The sequence below is a fragment of the Chelonus insularis genome, unplaced genomic scaffold (genome assembly GCF_013357705.1).
Source record: "Chelonus insularis isolate UGA/USDA-ARS -01 unplaced genomic scaffold, ASM1335770v1 contig_159_pilon, whole genome shotgun sequence".
In the NCBI taxonomy this organism is placed as follows: domain Eukaryota; kingdom Metazoa; phylum Arthropoda; class Insecta; order Hymenoptera; family Braconidae; genus Chelonus; species Chelonus insularis.
The window spans coordinates 256,837-278,191 of NW_023276399.1; the positions used below are offsets into that span (position 1 = coordinate 256,837).

General features: G+C 29.1%; 2 protein-coding genes across 2 annotated transcripts in view; one reads left to right on the forward strand and one right to left on the reverse strand.

The window, feature by feature from the left end:
- LOC118064045 (uncharacterized) overlaps positions 1-21,355 on the forward strand; it is a 158,884-nt gene that overhangs the window by 64,379 nt on the left and 73,150 nt on the right. The window contains exon 3 of the mRNA XM_035078399.1: positions 5,985-6,044. Coding sequence (XP_034934290.1) covers positions 5,985-6,044 — 60 coding nt within the window. The remainder of the gene's footprint in view (positions 1-5,984; positions 6,045-21,355) is intronic.
- On the reverse strand, positions 322-3,532 carry LOC118064046 (uncharacterized). The gene is made up of 3 exons (XM_035078400.1): positions 3,426-3,532; positions 1,737-1,842; positions 322-1,667 (listed from the first exon to the last, which is right to left on the reverse strand). Exons 1-3 carry the CDS (start codon positions 3,523-3,525, stop codon positions 641-643), a joined length of 1,233 nt encoding a protein of 410 aa, XP_034934291.1. The 5' UTR covers positions 3,526-3,532; the 3' UTR covers positions 322-640.

Sequence of the window (21,355 nt, forward strand, 5' to 3'; positions counted from 1 at the left end):
TGCTTTTCGGTATAAAACTGACTAAAGATTAACGAACCGCATTAATCCCTATTTTATTTAATTTGGCTACAAAATTGTTATGAGGCATTGTGGATGAAAACAAATATTTTCACCATTATCTTCGTAGATTAGCATGTTTTATTAAAGTAAAATATGAGAAATTTTTCAATGGCTTATGTAATATCTCTCTTATCTTTAATTTTGCTCTAAATTAATCTCAAAAAAACGTAGAAAGTCGGAAAATAGAATTGCAGGCTTCTAGATAAAATTAATTAAGAGTAAATAACCAGATTTTTATTAGTTTTATTTCGTGTCTTGCATTTGAAACAGACGGTGAAAAACGAGTTGTACATACTGATAAAATTAGTTGTTTATATTAAGCAAATTTATGAAAATAATTAACGAATATTTACGATCTTTTTTTGTTTTTTTCTTCATTTTGTTCAAATTTACACAAGTAACAGTGTTTTTACATGAGATTTGCTGTGTAAAACATTTAAAACGATACCTTTACTCTATTTGTAAAAAATCAACAACTTTTGAGATTTTTCTTCTGATTAATTAGTTAAAAATTCACGTGTCTTTATCAATTTATGTTTGATTTAATTTATTCAATTATAGATCGAACGAAGGAGTGTATTTATTTGAAAGTATCCATTTGATCACTACTGCTTATTGAACCATCATCGTCATTTCCATTTTCCTTGTTATTTTCTACTTGCCTTGCAGGACGCATTTGACCGAGAATAATACTACTGTTTATGAAGTGGATGTCTCTCGAGAGATTTGCCAACTCATCTGGAACAACTCCAAGCTGTTGCTTGATACCCACTGGTAATTTAACCATCCAAATGAGAGGATTTAGAATAATAATTGGCGAATATATTTTTATATTTTTACTTGGTGGTTGAATTGATAGTCTGTCAACTTTGTCATTTTCTTGAAAGCTTCTTCGTGTGCTACCATTCGAATTTTGTGATTCAATGTCTTTTTTTAGTGGAGGAGATAACTCTGACGTGATATTAAACGATTCTATTTTTTGCCAATTATTTTTTTCCTCTTTTTCAGATTTTTCGGTTGGTGAAACTGTGCTCATACCCCATCGACTGTTTGTCGAATGGTTTAAAAATTCTGACGTTTCTTGATTTCCTTTGTGAATTTTTTTTTTCTTCGATTTATTTTTTTCTTTCACGTGATTTTTTTTGCCACTTTTCTCTCGCACCGTCGATGTTTCCGCCAGGAATTCCTTTGGCGGGATTTTTATGCTCATGCCCCACCGACCAGTTTGATATTTCGTTCGATCAGTTAACTTATCGTCATCCAAGACGTTTGGCTTTGACGAGTTCATGTATTCCTCAAAAAGTGATTTTTTTTCATCATCTTTCAAGTTTGTATTTTTTTTATCATTCAAATCACCGGAAGATGAATCAATTTTTAGTGAAGACTTAGATTTACTATTCACATTACTTCGATCTTTTTTATGAACTACTCTATAACCTGCACAACTTTTTATTTTCCCATTTTCACCATTTCTTTTTAGAAGACGATTCCATTTTTCCAACTGTTTTTGAGTTAATTCTCGCATTTTTGCATTCCATTCTTTGAATTCTTTCTTCTCTTCGCTAATATCTTCTGGTATTTCATTCCCCTCCCTTGATACTTGAACACTATAATAAAAAAAATTAGTATTTACTCTTAAGATGCATAAATTTTAGAAAATTGATGAATTAAAATACCTGGAACTTTTTTCTGCAGATGTTTCAGTAGAACTTTCATTCCATTTATATTCATTTTTAAGCTTGAAGTTAGCTATATTTTTAAAATCATTTTCTTCTTTGGAATCTGCAATAAATCAAGTAAAATAATTTTCTTAATCTTTTAAAGTTTTCTTTAAAACATAACATCATGATATTTAATAAAAAAAAAATCACCAAGATAATAAATAAAATATTTAAAACAATATATAATTGTGTAATTGGTATAGATAAAACTAATCAATGAATTCAAAGGAGCTGTGTGAACTCGTTAATATAAAATCAATATTGGACAAAATTGTAAAAGGGGAGGCGTGTTTAATACATAAATTACTCCTTAAAGGCTCGTTTGAAACCACGCAAACGACTCCTTTATCAGAGGGGTTGAGTGGTTGGGCTAAGGAAAAGTATTTCAAGACGGAGCGAAATTCTGTGACTTTGATTTAAGTAGAACAAGAGAGCGTTAGGTCAGACAGAGAAGTACGAGGTGATCGATTATATTGAGTATACAGATACGCTCGTAAAAATCTAAAAAAAGAATAAAAGTGGAACAAAAAAAAAATACATATGTCAGAGGAAATTAAGCGCATGATTTTAATTACACAGTGTGTGCGAAACGAATCACATCAAGGTAATTGAGCAGTATTTAATTGACAATAACCATAAAACCTGCTATAAAGTTGATAAAGTCATAATAGTCTGGAAAATAAGTTTACAATCATTGCAGATCATTTTTTTTAATTGTAACTTTCATTTTAATAGTATTGAATAGTATGTGTGCAGTATATAACACTATTATCAACTATGATCTACTGGAAATGTTTTGAATTTGAATTTTTTTTATCTATTCACTTCATCCTCTTGTCTCTTCAACGAGCGATTGCCCTCTCTACGCTCCATTGTACTGTTTCACACTCCTTTTCACAGCATTTTATAAATTTTCTATTCAAGCGCTCGTGCACTTGACTTATTTTTATTTCGAATTTTCTCATGTATCCCCATTGGCACCTGATATTTTTTTTTTATCTCCTTGTCACCAATAAGAGAATACATTTTATTTTCCCCCGGTTTTCACTACACTCTTTTATTCCGTTCGATAGCAAGAAGAAAATTGTCTAGGAGGAGAATGAAATCAATTTTTAAACGGTTGGTTTTTGTTTTTGACATAAATAAAGAATAAACTGCTCTCATTTAAGACAGGTCTACTTTGATTAATTATTTATTATTCTTGGATTGAAAAAAAATGAAAAAAAAAATCATTCCCATGAGAAAAAACATACCTTGTCGAGATTTAAGTGCTGAATATTAATTAAATATCAATAATTTATTGAACTTATTATTATTTAGTAAGAAAGATGGAGTCGTGATAGAAAATCAATGAAAAATTAATTTTTATTCAAATAAGATATTTAATTATTTAATGATAATTGATATTCTTGTAAGTTCTCTTCCATAAAATATTATTGTTTTAATTTAAAGTCAATAATTTTAATTATATTCTCTCTTCAGGTATCATTTAATGAGTAATTCATTTAAAAATTTGAATAATTTGTTTAATTTGTCAAAAATATTATAGCATAAAAAAAATTTACGACATATTTTATATCAAATTTGATACTCTGAGTTGACTATAAATGGTATAAAATGAATAAATCGCCGTCGTTTATTTACCTGGTAAATCGATGGGAATCGGAAGTACCGTTGTAGACAAAACAAAGTCAAGAGTAATGAGTGTGGTAAACCACATGCAATAACTAAGTCTGCTTGTCATCTTGATCGTGGGATGTCTAAAACACACATTTACTCTGTACATATAAGCTCCAATAGAAGTGGGAGGGGTCGATTTATTGCGTAATCAAAGCTTGCTACAATCTCATACTAAATCTAAATGTCTTTCATCATAGATATTCATCGCAATTAATATACTTCTTTTACATTTTTTTATCGCTTCAATTTATAGGAAGAAATTATTCTTCATAGATTAAAAGTACAGTTATAGTTTTTTATTGCAAAATAAAAAATTATTTTCAAGTCTACAATATTTTAGTATGCAATTTAGTACACTTGTAACAACGAGAAAGGTAATTGTACTACATTATTGCCAACATTCACGTGGAACGAGCTATGTAGTAATCATCACGCTACAAGGGTTATTGAACATGTGTATAAAATACGTCATTGTTTGAATATCATATAGACAATATACATACGTCTGATACATGATGCTGGTCTATCTGCATTAATGTATTCTTTCGGAAAAATAGTGCATAGAAAAAAAAAATTTATGAAACACTACTATGCAAATTTCATTGAAAATTTTTTTTTTAGTCAAATGTTGAATACAATTTACATGTTTATCATAATCTCGGGAAATAATACATCTATAAACTTGTTGCAGTTGCATTTGTGATTGAATTTTTTTGCTTTTTTAAAACATTTATGCAATATTGCAAAATATTGTAATTCACTTTGATTTTTACTTGCATAAACTGAACATCAACTTCATGAATAAACAAGAAAAAAGGAAATATTTTTTAATATTAAAAAAAAACCTTCAAGCATTCTTAGAATGCAACAACAAAAATAAAAATTTTTATCCTTGAAAGAAGAAACTCTTTTTCTTTTTCTTAACTGACTCAAATGCAAATTCAAGTTTATCAGACATTATTAACTCTAAAGCTACAGAGAAATGGGTCATAACGAAATGTTTGTGATAAATGAAGGAATAAAAGTGACATTTCGATTGAAATTCGTGTTTATTATTTATAACTTTTTGCTTGTAATGCTGTATTAAAAATGTAACTAAAGTTACAATCGTTTGATCAAACGATAAAAATTGATATACCTAGTTGTAAAAAAAATGTTAATCTAGCCCCATTTTGAAGTCAAATTTAGGCCCAGAAGAGACAGTAAAATCAAGTTTATTTAGCAATTATTTTTGTAATAAGTAGCTTTGAATTACCATTAAATATTTTAATTACATTATGCTATACCTCAGCAAAATGTGATAAGGCTCATATATGATCATATTTCATTACTACTCAGGTCATAGAATAACTTTTTCCCGTTATTATCATTTTCCAAACAATGAAAACTTTAGGTATATATTCAAAAGATAAATTTGATCTTTTGCTCAGTCATACGTGTACGAGATTTAAGGTAAAACAACAAAAATAATGAACAACAGTAAACCCACATTGTGGTTATAATCTAAAACACCATATCATATAAAATTCCTCATATGCATGCAATTATGTTATGGCAGCTTCTATCAATATATTTCCATGAAACTACCCGAGCATATTAATCACGATTATTTTTAGAGTGTATATGTTTCTATTAAAAATAGACCAATCATTAAATTATATTAACGCTCTGACCAAAATTTAATAAACATTTCAGTTTTTCAATTTGTCATATTTAATTCAATAAAACTTCTCATCGCTATTGAAACGAATTTTTTGATGAAGTTTTAAACTCTTTTCAGATTAAAAGATATTTTTTATATTGTTGGTTTTAATATGAATTTTATTCACATAATATATCCATATACTCTTGTATAGGGATTATTTTCCAATTTCTAAATAAAAATAATTAACGATGGTAAACTACAAAATAGAGAATGTTGGGAAATTTCGATATACAAACATTCCAAAGCATTCCAGTCAATTTCGAATAAAATCACTGATATTTATTTGAACTGAAAAAATACAATAGTTGGATACAATAAATATTTCTATCGATGCTGAAAAATATATATATATTTTTGTACAAATATTGAAATAAAATTAAATGAATGTATATCGTTAATAATTATTGAGCATAGGTATTGTCCTATAAAGTTTCCAACTCGTCTCTCACTTTTGGTGACATTTCAGGCGAGCGTATCGAAGCATAGCCATGCTTTGGGCAATGTATAAATCTTGTATATAGCGTATATAATGTCTCACATAATACCCCTTGTGTTTGCGTTCACTTGTGCGTTTATGTGTTGACTTGTCCCTAGTGCTCTTCGACCTATACTACGATGACGATGTCTGCGTTAGCTCCTTTATTAGCCGGTCACTGCACGTACATGTCGAGTGAAAATTATTGCTCGTGTTCATTTTCAAATTAACACTGATTTAAAGGAAAATAGCCCTTGGGTACTATCACATTGTACGGGTCTAGACTCTAGGTTATTTAATATTTATTCGCTTCTATTCATTATGAATTCTTCTTTGGTTACAGCCGACTATATTTGGAACCGTGGCGTCCGATCTCAACCCAAAAGAGGGCAACAGTCGAAGGGTAAGTTTCAAATAATTTATTTTTCTATTCAAAATTAAATATTTCTTTTTTTCTTAATATTCTTATCATGTGTCACATGAATTATAATGCTTGAAAAATCTAAAGAAAAAATGTGGAATAAATTTATGTGATGAGTAAAAAATCTTCATCAAGTCTACTTCAGCTTTTATATTCTAGTGAGATAGGGTAGAGGTCAGGATAATTAAAAGTTATAGCTTTCCCAAGTGCCAGGTCCTCGTGACAAAGATAATTTTTCCGCACTAATTATTATTATTTTACCATAATTGTCGAGGTGTTTTTTTTATTCCTTAATTTCAAAAACATATTTCTTCAATTAATTTTATTTTTTTTCAACATTTCATTCATTAATTTATCACATTTATTATTAATTTACAATTAATATGACCTTTTTTTTTATTTCAATTCTATGAAAATGATAATTAAATACGACATTTGCTATTATTAATTCAATATATATTCATCATAGATTATCAATAATGGATTATTCCAATCTAACTTGATTTTATTATTCCAAATAGCAGAATCAAAGGTAAAATAATGGCTAATGTTTACTAAAAATAGAAATGATATATTAAAAATATAAGAAAAAGTGAATAAGCAAAGTAAAAAAGTATAAAAAATTTAAACAAATAATGGAAATTTTGTTTTGGATTTCACAAAAATTTTGTCACCGAATCCAAGCCTGAAGGTATGGTATAGACAATGTTAGACGATATCTAAATTAACGATCGAACTTGTGCGAGAGGTAGTTTGTAACAATTAGTCGATGAGATAATGCAACGCCTGTCTTGTTCTATCGTTTACCCGAATGCCCGACACACTCACCCCTACCTATCGATACAGGCTCCATCGATATCGTGATATGACCCTTGAGAACTAGCGCTCCCAATTCTCGAGTTTACTGAGTACTCTCAGATCTTTCGAGCGCTCCTCTATCAGTGCTGAAGGGTTATTTCCATAATATCATCACCAATATACATACATATTATTTACAAAATTTTTTTTGAATTTTATTTATCAATTTAATTTAATTTTGTTAATTATTTTCTTAATATACTTTTTCTAAAGTCACTTATCATAATTTTTTATTATAATGTTTTCTTAACTCTTAAAATATCTAGAGACCTTTGAGTTCTTATCACTAAAGAAAAGTTTCATAAATATTCAGTTTTATCTACCAAGTAACTTCATTAATTCACACAATACATGAATAAACTTGATTGTTAAAATTTCATAAGATTAAGTTATTTTCATGACAATGTTAGGTTACCGAAGATACTTAAGACTTCCTAGTGCTTGTATAACTGGTGTTCTGTGGAAGAATAGTAGAAGTAACAATGGCTATAAACGTCTTTATTATTCAACTGAAGGAGATACGTATAATATTATTGAATAAAGTGAACGGAGGGAACAAATTTACAGAAATTGTGGTAATCTGCGTATGAAAAGACCACTATGGTTGATTCTATTCTCTAGCGAATAACTTAACTGTTTCAATATGCTCAGTAAAAAAATAGAAAAACAAATTTTAAATGATTAACTTATATAAATATTAATAATATATTATTTCTAATTATTATTTTCACTTGAAATTTATTGAATTACAAAATTCATTTATTAGAATAAATTAAATAGAATTATTACTTCAATGTCGTCATCAAAAATAATTATTTTCAATGAAAATTGATATTGCCCATTCAAAGGTTGTATATGTCTGGATAATTTATTCTAGAGATGAACGTTTGATGCGTTCACAAAACAGCCGGAAAGTAATTAAGCAATAAAATTCGTATCATAAAATAAAATAGGCGTCAAAAACGGTATAACCATCTGATTATGCGATTCATTACATCAAGTGGTTGAGTAATCAAATAAATGTTGAGAAAATAGCAGGATAATCATAGTTAAATGGAAACGATCATTAGATTTAGTATATGGACAACAACAGAGGATACTGCTCAAGCACATGGCGCCATTGCTTCTGTGAACGTCTAGCCAACTCTAGCTTTCAACTATACTCTCTTGTCACTTGTGTAAATCCATCTATGGCAGCTCGTTTGTACTTAATTGTCTACAGCCACTGGATAATCCGGGAACATCGTTCGATAACGACGATACGGGCTAAAGGTAGAGAAAGATAACATTGCCGAAGATGGGACAATACCTTGTATGGTTAGCTATTGTGTAGAAAATTGGCTGTGATTTGAACAGCTCTAGGTTTTACCACATGATGGATTCATATAAAGAAGAACATGATGGTGTCAATGGGTTGTCTATAGTTCCTTTTGAACTATTGATTAATCTATTACATTTTATGGTCAGAATTATGGTTACTGGGTTAATTGTAATTATAAAAAAGCTTAACAATTTTTTAATTACTAAAAAGCTAATATTTTAGTGATATCGTTAATGAGAAGTTGGTTTTAATGACAGTGGTAATTTTTGTTGGATCTATAAAAGAAATTTATAGACATTTCTCATAGGTCAGTCATGATGTATCACAGTCTACTGAACTTGATTAGGACCAGGACAAACTATAAGTTCTTGCTATGGTCATCCTGATCCAATTCAAATTAAAAAAGGTCCAGAATCATGACTTTCTGAACTTGTTCTAGAATTAAATCAGCTTGATGTTATTCATATCTTAGACTTTAGACTTGAACAAATTCAGCTTTAATATTCTCGAGAACCAATGTGAACTTTATATTTGATATTTCTAAATTGATGAAATAATATGATAATTTTAGTGGTAGAAAAGACTTAGTTCATTGGATACTTGAAACAATTATACTTAGCAACTGTCCTCACTATTTACTGCTACCATATATGTATGTTTATGAAAATTCCTAAGCAGAAGCAAATGTCCCAAAGCAATTAATTAGTTCAAATGCTGAGAGACTACTGGTAAGAGTAGTGGGAATGTAGTTAGATTATATTAAAGGAATATTAAACCTCTGATGGTCGGTTGGTGGTTTCATGAAAAGGTGAAAATGTTGAGCAATAAATTAAAGAGGCTCACGAAAAGCTGTCTAGAGTATGAGGAAAGAGGCAACGAGTAAAACGAGGGTAAAAGTTTGGTCTTTGGCTGTTGGTGAAAACAACATTGGGCGTCTACACTGTTCAAGTTACCTTTGCTTGGTGGTTGCTGTCTTCATTTTCGTTTCTGCACTAGAGTTACACTCCCTCTTGATTTTCGTACATTTCAAAAGACTGGTAATCACAATGCTTCTTGTATATATTTAGCATGTCACTTCAAAACATTTTAATTAGAATTACAAATAAAATTGGTAGGAATTTTAAATGTGTTACTTTTGTTTATTTGTCTTGCAAATGATTCCTAAATCATTAAAGTTATCCATTAAAAATTTTCACAATTTTTTTTTTGCTATTACTTTAAGATTGAAACTTAATGATATTTTGAATGTTCAAAGATTTTTTCATAGATCAGTGATGAAATTTAAAGTAGATGGAAAACGTCTTCCTATATGAATTTATGATGTACCATATTATATCGTACAAATAATGATATATTTTCACAGCTCAAGGCAGTGGTTGTTTGGCATTTAAATATTATTTAAAAGTCAAGATAAAAATTGAATTTATATTTTCCTCGTAACTAAATAGATATTTATCACATTTTTCTTTATATAAAAATGGTCGTTAAAGATTTTGATCTCAGTTCATTTTGCATGCTGGTGGTCCCGAAGGTAAGAGGAAAGAGCATAGCAGCTGCTGCTGCCAGGCAATTTCCTTGAACGAGTTCGACATCCGTGCAATATATACATCTTTCTCTACATGCCAACAAAGAGAATCAACGTTATCGATAGTTTATCCATCTTTTTATAGTTTTTTACTCAAATAATGATGATGCACATTTTAAAATGTCTTTTTCACTTTCTTAACTTTATTCACTAATTTACATATCAATTTAAGTGAAGAAAAAATTTTTTTTGTGCTAAATTAATATCACAGTCGCTGTTTAGTCAGTTTAAAACTTTTGTATTCATCATTATATACATTGGAAGAAATTTAATACCATTTTGATCATTTTAATTAATGAATAAATGATTTTTTATACTCAACATTGATTAAATTTCACAAATAATTAATTTTTCCAGAGCTTTTAATGAACATGTTTAATTGATGTGAATATTTTTTATTTTTAAATAATTATTAACAAGTTTCTACAATAACGAGTAATTAAAAAAATACTTAATATAAAAATTTTAATAAACGTTTCCAGTTAGAAATTAATATTTGAAAGGAAAGATATAAGTTTGATCGAGGAATTATGATGCGAAAAAGGATAAAAAATAGTTGAGGTATGTTAAAACTATGGCGAAGATAGCACAAGTAATGTCATTAGTTAAGTTGGTGGAGAGATTTGAGCCTGAGTGATTGAACGCTACTTGGGCTGGTGAGCCATCGTCCCCTCACGTCGTCGAGATTTATTGAGCAATATGTTCTGACGTATATAAACCCCTGTCGCATCCGTTTATTTGCTTCGGTATCCACCACACCGTAAAGTCTCATGACTCTGGTCTCTTCCTAATGCGAATAAAATTACCATTCGAATGGGTTGAAATAGTAATTCACATTTCCGTTGGGTATAATTGAGAACTGATGGCTTGACAATTTCCATTTGTTTACCACTGTGTTTTATAGTAACTAAAAATATCATTAATTTCACTTGTAATTTGAATTTTAATTCAACTCATTATGAGTTTATTCTCTTTATCATGATTTTCATCCGATGAATTCACGTCTCGAAACTGTCATCACGCTCCTGGTTGCATACTGGAGTACAAACTGTATTTGCACCAACTGCGTGCATCCAATGATGATGGAGTTAACGCTAGTACACGCGTGTAGAGAGTTAGTAGAGATCGTGCCTGCTATGCGGGCATCAAGGCAATTTGTCATTTACACCAAGACTAACGTAATGCTACGATCTGCTTGTTTGATGGCCCAAGATTAATTACCTTTGCGAGAATGCATGCAACACTAGAGCTTACTGAATGCCTGCACGATTTTACGATGTCACACAAATTTGTTGAGAGTAATAAATAAACCGGAAATATTTCCAACCAAATTTCATGCTTAGCATTAATGAGTCTACATGAGAAAGCGGCTGTTCAGCCATTCTCTGCATTCACTGAGATTTTTTATATCAATTCTCATTAACAATAATGATATCAAATATTTAAAATACGCATAAGTGATATTTAATTTTATTACAATATTTGTGTAAAGGGTTTTGTGTTATTTAATATTCGCTATTACACATTTTAATGAATTTACTGATCAATAATTAAATTGATCTTCGTATAATTATATTTTGTCGTAATTTATTATGTAATAAATAATAAATAACATAGGCAGTATTGAGAAATATTATTTTTATTACTTCTAATAAACAGGATATTAAGTTGGATATTTTGTTAGAAAAAAAACTGTCAATGCATGAAATAATAAAAGAACACGTTTATTCTGGTGAATTTTCTGTTTCACAGAACGGAAATTCGTGACGAATGTATATCGGATTTTCCCGCTTTATTTTTATTTTATTTTTTGTAATCCTTGAACAATTCATAGGCAATTGGAAATTTAAGACTGATTTTGGTCTTGTACATAAAAAAGTGAAATAGACTTTACCATGTTTCAGCTTTAGTATGGAAAACAGAACTAGTGATTAAATAAAATCTAATTTGATCCGATTACACCACAGTCTCGTAATTTTTCCTTTCATTCTGTAGTCCACTAAATGTCTACAAATAAATTCCATTTGTCTTTTTATTTATTTCTTTTTTTTTTTTGTTAAATAATTTTTTTCATTTTATTTCTTTTTTGTGCTTATTCAACTAAAGTTATAAATTAAATTAAAATTCTTCTGTTTCTACATTATTACGTAATTTTTAAATTTAACTACAGAAAAGAATGATTTAGTAGGAACAAAAGTTTGATGATACGAAAGTTTTCAATAGCCCTTGGCTTAACTTTAACAGTTTCCAGTAAAAGAGTTTTCAAAAGAACAAATTTGAGAATTTTCTTTTTAGATATCATTTTAAAATATTAAAAAACATTAATCACATTAATAATTTATTATTAACTTGAAATTAAAGAATAAAAAAGATACCCATCCGAGTAGAGAGGTATCTTTAAACTAAAGTCTCTCCTATCTTTCCATTGTCCACTTTAGCTTAATATAGCTAGGTTAAGCTTGCTTTTAAATGTTATCAAATATGTAATTCATTCTTTCTAGTCTTACATATTTTATAACTATTGTTTAATCTTTTTTATAATTTAGACGTTATAAATTTTTAATGTAATTATAAACAAAAACATAAAAAATTTTACATAATTAAATATTCATTAAAACTTTAAATAAAATATTAATTTGATATTACTTTGTATTATTTATAATTACAACGGATAAAATCTGGTGAAAATAACCAATAAATCAATATTGATTTACACTTTTACTGAAATACATAATTGGAAAAGTAATAGATAGTGAATATTAAAAAATTGTACAAGAAAAAAAATAATTATAAAAGAAATATTTAAATTCTTTGTTCTCTCTTGAGAATTTGATCTCTTTGAACACTTGATTGTAGAAACCAGGATTCTAGGCTAAAGAGCTTTAGTTTACGCTAGAATGACACACGGTTGAGCATTGGGATGATGCAAATTGAAAACCAATACCGACTCCCCTGTGGCATTACTGTGGATTGAAAGCAACGCGGAAGGCAGAAGTTACGGCGTGAAATCGCTAAGACGACGAACTAGACAAGGGGAGGAAAGATGTGTCGAAGGTTGAGACATAACAAGTCAAGCAAGATGAATAGACGTTGGCAGAGATGACGTAAAGTACAAGAGTGGTCGAGCTTAAAGTGCTTTAGGTCTTAGTACTCTCTCAGTCTCTCTCTCCTGGCTGTCATTAAAGATTCTTGAAGTTGCTTGATCTGTTCAAAGTAAATCCCATAGCTTCAGTGTTAATGAATTTGTTGTTGCGAACAATGAACTAAATGTCAATAATTTAAAATATTGTCGTAGAACTTTACGATATCATTATTAATGAATATAACGATGTGCTTCAATATAAAAGTTATGAGATAACTTTTTATTGATCCTTTAAAAAGGATAACTGTTTTAATGTTTGACAAAGAACATTTATCCCCTGTAATGATGCTGGAAAAGTTTCTTTCGTTTACGTTCTATTTTTTTCATTAATTTTTTCATCAAAATTTTACTCCAAAATTTATTACATTTGTAGAAGTCAATTTCTTTTATTTATATAAAAAAAAATATCAGATACTATTTTTAAAATTTAATTAGTTTAGAATATTTTAATGTATTATAATTTAAAATTCTTTTTTTAATATTAATCATTTATTAGAATAGGTTTTTGCAGTTGAACTTCAAATAGTAACGTAACTTTTTTTTTATGAAAATAATATTATCATATAAATAAGCCCTACAGTTTGATTAAAAAATTATAGTCTCATTGTGTAGTCTTATTTGAAAATTAATTTAAATGTTTAATTAAACTTATTAAGTAAACCAAAAAAAATAATTCTAGTGGATTAAAATAAAATTATAAAAATATATTGAAAAATTAATTTAATTTTCTCTATTGTAAATGTAAAACACCACTACTTTTTTAATTAATTTATTAATAAGGACAGAAGAAATGGAATAAAAACCAAGTTTAAAATATTTTATTAACAAAATGATCAGTACAATTGGGTAAATCCGAAACTTTTTACTTCTTAGCAACCAATATTGTGCTTTTGTTTAATATTACATCCTCTTTATGTTATAGTATCCAATTATTCGGATGATTTCATATTAAATTAATTCTTTTTGTTCAACCCGAACTGAAGAAACTCACATCCAAAGCCAAAAAGTTATGTTTCTTTGCAACTGTTTATCTCTCAACATTTTAAAGTTGTTGATCCTGGAATTTTTCCTCTCTTATCTACTTATACTTGCGACCACAATGTTATATTCGGTAGCGTATTAAACTCAGTAGCACCAACTTTCGTCCGAACTTTCATCCTGGAACTCGACTACAATTTCGCGACGTCCAAGTTGCCCGTTGTATCCTCCAGAATCGTTTAAGTTTAGAGACGAGCAAAGCAACAAGAGAGGAAGTGAAAGAGGTAAACGATGAAGAAACAGAGAAGGAAAATGAAACGAAGACCACGCGACTAGAGACATTATCTACAAAGATACAACTCTCTCACGACTTTAGAACCAAACGAATACAAGACAAGAGAATGAAACTACCACTCGAGGGATGAATTCTTGAGGTAGGAACTCGTATGATGATTGAAAATTTGCAAGTAAAATTAGATAATAAAAGTATTATAAAAAATATCAACATACTTCATTACATCATCTTTCAACAGTTAACTATGTAATATGATGCTCTATAAAAATATATCCCAATTGAATTTAATTTTTCGTAATAATATTTTTTCAATTGTTTGAAACAACATTTTAATTTTATATCGAGGTGAAATAACAAGCTTTTCTCTGTTATGTCAAAAATAAAACGAAATATCTGCTTCGTTTTATTCCATTTAAAATAACTTGAAGTTCATCATATTGTTTCAATAACTTCATCGTATTTTTTTTTATCGTTTAAAAATCCTCTTCATAAAAATATTCCAGGATTTTTATTTAAAATAATAAATCTGCAAAAAAATAACGATTAAAATGTCCAATGGTGTGATGATATCTTTTTTATCAGTTTCCTCGTACTTTTTTTTATCAGGAAATAATTATGAAGTAAATTAGCGATTGGAGTTTCTTAAAGGGTTTAAAACTTATCAGAAGTTCCAAAGATATTTCATAAAATGACTAAGATATTATTACACAAACGTGATCTTCCTGCATTATTATTATTTTATAAAGCTTTAGTAATTCTGAACAAATAATTAAAGCTCATTAAAAATTGCCAGAGTCTAAAAGAGTATTTAGAAAATGTCCTTTCCGTGATAATTATAATCATCATTTCTTATTTTTAGCATATTTTTTATTATTTATTAATACTTTTTCTGTACTATGAATACCGAAGTATAGCATTTTAAGTTAAGCATTTAGTAGACAGTTTACATTTTTTTTTGAGATTTAAAGAATCTGAGAGTATAGTAGGTCAAAGACTTAAGACGAAGACCAGTGTTGGTAGCAGTAAATCGATGCAAATAGATAGACCAATCCCGTTTCAGCTCGGTTGATTCAATCGTAAGAGAAGCCACGGATGTCCGACCACGATTTTCCTAACGTCCTAGACGATTTAACGGACAATTGTCTTTCGGTCTGATGCTGTAGTAGTTCTCCGGATATTCGATTCCCTTTCCTTTGTTCCTCAGATAGAGAAGCGTAACCCGGGGAACAATAGACCTACGGCCTTTACTCTCATCATCAGAGAATAGAAGCTGCGTTGTCGATTAGGCAAACTGATTAAACAACTTCCGATATCATTAAATCTTAATGATGTATTCATCTCTTATTGTCTTGTCATAAAATGTCGTGATGTTTTTTTCAGTAACATTACAAGAGCAATTCAAAGCTTAAGTGAATGCAAAAGTGGTTAATTATCAAGCAATGAAAATTCTTGAGGCTGATGCTGTGGTCACAATGCATTTCTCTGGGTAGGTAACACGTGTGCAGGAAGACCTAAAGCGTAATTAAGCGTGGTAATACATTGTGAAAGGGTCTAGGTGGCTCAACCTTTTGTCTTTCCAACGCTCGGTGCAAGTCAGAGTAGCTGACGCTGTCTGCTAAGAACAGAATTCTCGTTCGCGACGTTCACAGGCACTCGATCTTCAAGCCATAACCACAAGCCCTCGTTCGTTGATCACTCAGACACTAAATTGTCTTCTGTCAACCTCGCGTAATCTCGGAAGTAATCTTCCTGTCGAGAGCAACGTGGTCTTCATCGCTTGACAATATTTCCAACCTCTTTCGATGTGTTTGATTATTCTCTACAAGTTTATATACCTGGTGTCAACTACATTTCTCTTACTTAGATTCTATCTCTATGGTAAGACATTTAGAATGATAAATTACGTTACATCAATCCAGCTAGCTTGATAACAAACGACAATCTCTAGTGTTCATTGTACCAATGTCATTCATTAAAACTTACTGGCAGTTCGAAAATCGGTTTATCGAATAATCGTGAAAAAGTGAAAATAATACTTATTTTTATTCTGTCAATAAAATTCTGACATTTCTTTTATAAATTTTCATTTAAAAGAATTAAAACATTAAATCTTAATGAACAAGAAATATATTTATTTATAAGATAAATTATAAAATAAGTTGTTGCCTTTTAAATAAATAAAATTACTTAATTCATTATTTAAGAAACTAGAGTAAAATTTCATCAATGTTAAATTACTTCACTATTCAAGATAAAATTTAAATAAAAATAAATTATTTAAAAATAGAAATATTTTATAACTCATAACATATTTTATACAACATTTACACCAAACGTTTTTCTCATCAGGATAATTTCTTTTTTTTTTTACAATAAAATTTTCATCTAAACTCTCTTGATACTTTTATTTTTTTTCTCTTGTTCATCTACCTGCCGAGAAGTTATTTAAATAGGAAATATTTGATGTCGTGCGATATGAGTTCGCGCATTTCAGCGCCTAAGTACCATGCAAAAGTGGTTTGTATACAGATATATATGAATGTTTATACATATAGATATGAATAGAGAAGAAGGTAGAGTCAAGTAGCTCCGTTTCTACATTGAAATCCGTCTGGCTATTCGTGTGCGCAACTACTTAGCCAGGAGTATATATCCAGGTTGCTCATTTCCTCTTTATGTCATCATTGCAACTGGGTTAATATAACTGGTTACCAATAAAACTCATATAATTAATTTTGAATTCTATCTGAATATCATATCAAATATTACTACCAAATTTCTACCTTCAATTCAATTACTCACATACTTTTCCTTCTTAAAATTACTTCATTTTAGATTCACTTTTATTTTTTCTCTTACAAAATTGGTATCAAAATCGACGCTAAAAAAAGATTTGATGAAATTTTAATAAACCTTTATACATTGTAATGCTTAAAAACATTTAGAGAGCTTATCTAAATAGATCTCTTGTTGTCTTTCTGTCAATTAGTTTGAAATCAATTTTTAAATTTTACTAATCACATAAATTCAGAAAGACGTTTGACTTTATTGATTATTTATTTTGCTTAAAATAAATTTTTTTAAATCAATCATAATACAGATTATCTAAAGAAATTGATCTTGATAACAACAGAAACAGATAAATTAATCTCGATATTACATAATAATTAAATAATGTCTTCTTATTATTCAATTCTGGTTATTTATTATTATTTTTTCTTCCTTATGTACACCCCGAATTTACAGTTAAGAATATACTTTTTTAACGATTATTTTCTATTTATCTCCATCTCTCACTTATCACGAGAATAAAAAGACTTTACTCTGAATTAAATAATCGTAGAAAGAACAAAAAAGCTAATAAAACAATACAAACAGCCTTTTATGTTAAACGTGATATATATTTAGTCGTAAACGAATAGATGCTGATAAAAACAAAATAAAAGCGTCAGTTTTCGGATCATTTTATTCTTTAGAATCCTTTTTCACGGTCTATTACATTCGTAAATACTCTAGCATGAAGATCGAAAATTTAGCAGGCAAAGATAAATTTTTATCGTAGGCCATTTTTCTTTTATTTAAATATATATATGTATTTTTTTTTTTTAAACACAAAGCAGATAATTTTTTACTAGTGTGCATTGATATTAAGATCAATAATCAAGTTAATCTGCTGCAATGTCTAGGATGGAATAAACAGAAAAAATTTAGTACTTTTTAAGTTTTTAAAATAAAATGTAGATCCACTTCAATCTCTTCCGACATTTTTTTTGACGAGTGACGCAAATACGAGTGATACGGATTACGAGGAATTAAACATGGGAATAAAGGTAGTATAAACGAGTGAGAGATGTAAAGCCCGTACGTTTTGTGTTCACTAGGGATTTAAATGTATAGTCTTTGTTTTTATTTGACACGACCAAGTTATTTTGGATAATGTAAAAATTTTTTAAATGGCATACTGCACATAATAAATGCACATACATATATTTTAGTTGCTGCTAAATAATTTACATTCCATTATTATATGAAAATTTTTATCATTGAATAACTGAAATTACTAACGGGCACAATTAAATTCTTATTAAGAAGAAAATAAAATAAAGATTGTCGCGAAAATGCATTTGTCAGGCTTTTACTGGAGTTTCTCATTAATTTCTTTTTTATCACTGTCTTTTCTTGCTGTAAAATCATCACCAATTTAATTCAATAGCCTATTCCCTTTCTTTCAATCTTGCCTTAAATGAATTAAGCTTATCCTTTTTTTATTCCCGCTTTTTATAGTCTACATTTTGTTCTACTGCACTGTCGTTTACTTGATTTTTACTATTTATTTATCACAATAAAATAAAATAGAAATAAGGAAACTTTACAACGAGCAAGAAACTTTTGTTGAAATTAATAGGCTTCAGCAGTTCTAAGAAATAAGAGCGAAATTATTTTCAACTAATTTTTTCTTTTTGTGTAAAAAATATTAAGTTTTTATTTTTTTGTTTGTTGTAACAGAGGAAAAAGTGTTGAAGTGTATAGAAAAAATTGTGACGATGATTTTGAAAGAATTATTTTTGACTTTGCCTTTTGTTAACGAAATTTTTTCATGGCAGGTGATCTATTGCGACAAACAATTTCCGTCGTTGATCAACCGCTGACGGAAACTATTTTTCGATATGTCGAGTTTATCCGGTTCGCAATCAAGCACACTCTCGTGCTACTATTGACGACGGACATTTCCGGGAGTGTGTGACTCTTTGCTTCTCTTCAGCTTTTGTAAAACTTTCCATATGAAAAATGGAGCTTTCGGCCATCATACTTCTTTCAGAATCGTTACTACCACCAAACGAATACATTTTTAATTCTCTTATCGTGTAAGACTTTTAATATGAGTAATTCATCAATAATCTCCTGGTTAAAAAATTTTTCACATCCTTTTGAATTTATTTAGTTCAAATGTTCACATATTTTTTAATTTTTCTAGAATTCTTTCAACTGTTTTTCTCAATATAAAATTCATTTCGCAATGTAAAGATTAAAAACATATGCAGTACAATATAACCAGAGCACATTCTCTTTTATTGAATGAAAAAGGAGGAAAAGTTGATCCCAAAAAGTTATTATAGCATATAATAAATATAATGTGACATATTTATCTTTTTTATGAGAAATTCTTTACTTGAGATGTGCATAAATGTAATTTATCTTCTTTACTCTTTACAAAGTATATAAACTTACTAGCTGAGGTTTAGAAAAAAAAAAACAGATATACACTGAAAGAAAAAAAAAAGAATGTAAAAGCTTTTCATCTTGTTTCCCATTAATGTAGCCCGTAGACTCTTTGTAAATCACTGTTAGGCAAGGATAGAAAAATAATAAATAGAAGTTTGGTACAAAACTTTGGTTTTAAAATGATATTAGCTGTTGGTATGAGGATCGTAGTAGCAAGTAGTGGCGAAAGCGGATGAAAAGTAAAGAGTCATAGGTCCAGGGAGTTTCGATGCACAAGGTATAAAGTAATGATAAACTTTTAAACAAGTCTTGCGACCAGCGTGTTCACGAATACGTTTTTTTCTCATTTTTCTTTTCGGCATTCTTTTTCTCGCGTTCCCTTGCCGTTGCTTCTTCTCTCAATACTTCTTTGCAAGCAACTTGGACATTCTCTCTTCATTGCTAAGTTTCCTCGCGTCTCGGGAAATCCATCCGTCGAAGAGGAGACCCTTAGGGATTTCCTGGACAGAACCCCCTATTTCGGGAAGTCATGTGGCTTTGTCTACTGAAATCCCCCAGTTTCAAGTCCAACCTAGAACTCTCAATCTTCATTCGTTTTTAATCTTCTATTTTGTCTTTATTTTTAATGTTAAACATTTAAATTATATATTTTCTACCATTTCTAACATGGCTACAAAACATGATATTTTTATCAAGTATACTTATTCCGCTCATTAGGGGGACATGTGTATACAATATTTTTATATGAGAATTTTGTTTCATACTTCTGAACGTCTAAAAAGCAATTTATTTTTTAGCTATAGTGGCAGCAGTTAGTAATAACTGTAGTAGGATTAAGTCTTGTAAGAGAGAAAAATGAAGAAAAAAAGTAAATAAGGAGTACAGAAATAATAAAAGAAAAATAACATAAGTCTTTTTAGCAATAATTGAAGAAATTACTATTTTTTATGGCATTCAGTAAGTAAAAATTGAAAAGAAAAAAGGAGTATTTTTTTTTTTTAAATTAATTTCTTTAATGATTTAGAATTATAAATTTTTAAATTAATAATTTATTACTGTAAGTTTAAAAAGTAAAGTTTAATAAACAAAAATTATGTAAAATGAATATGAGAAATTATATTTAAAATATTCCTTTTACGACTAAAGAAATTTGTGATAGAATTTCCAATTTTATTATTATTCTACAAAACTTGGCTAACTGACGGGATAATCATAATAAAACTAAATTCATATAAATTCTAAAGTTTTTATGAATAAATTTTCTCTAACTGATGTGCATAAAATTGAATTTGCTCGAGCAGCCGGCCGACATCTTTTCTGTGCTCTTTTTCAACGTCTATACCATCAAGCATCTCTGAAAGTAGGTACGAATCACGAATAATATATCAGGCTGGTACATGACGTCGATTTAAAGCCAAAATTGTCAAAGTTTGAACGAAATGCGCGTTTGTAGGACCACATGCGTCCTATACCCATTCCTATGGCTTTTCTCTTTTATTCCTATTTTACTTTTTCACTCTTTTCTCATTGCTGTTCGTTTTGTGGGAGATTTTTCGTCTGCACAGTTTTACGATGGACCTCCAGGCGACAAGCAAACTCTCACTCTGATCAAATGGTTCCAACATAAAAAAAACTTCTCTCTATATCATATGAAAAATGGAAATATTGACCACTCCATTGTGACTGCAGTCATTTTGTAATATTAATAGTTTCGATCAGCTTCTAAAATAATTTTCAATACCTTGGAATCTATTATTACAGACGAAATTCGTATATCAAAGAAACTAGGTGTAGTTTATCCAATTGTCTTTCCTTAGCTATCTTTTCTTTGAGAATAGTATCACTAGATCAAGTATTTTTTTATTGGTGTACCTTTTCTCATCTCATGATA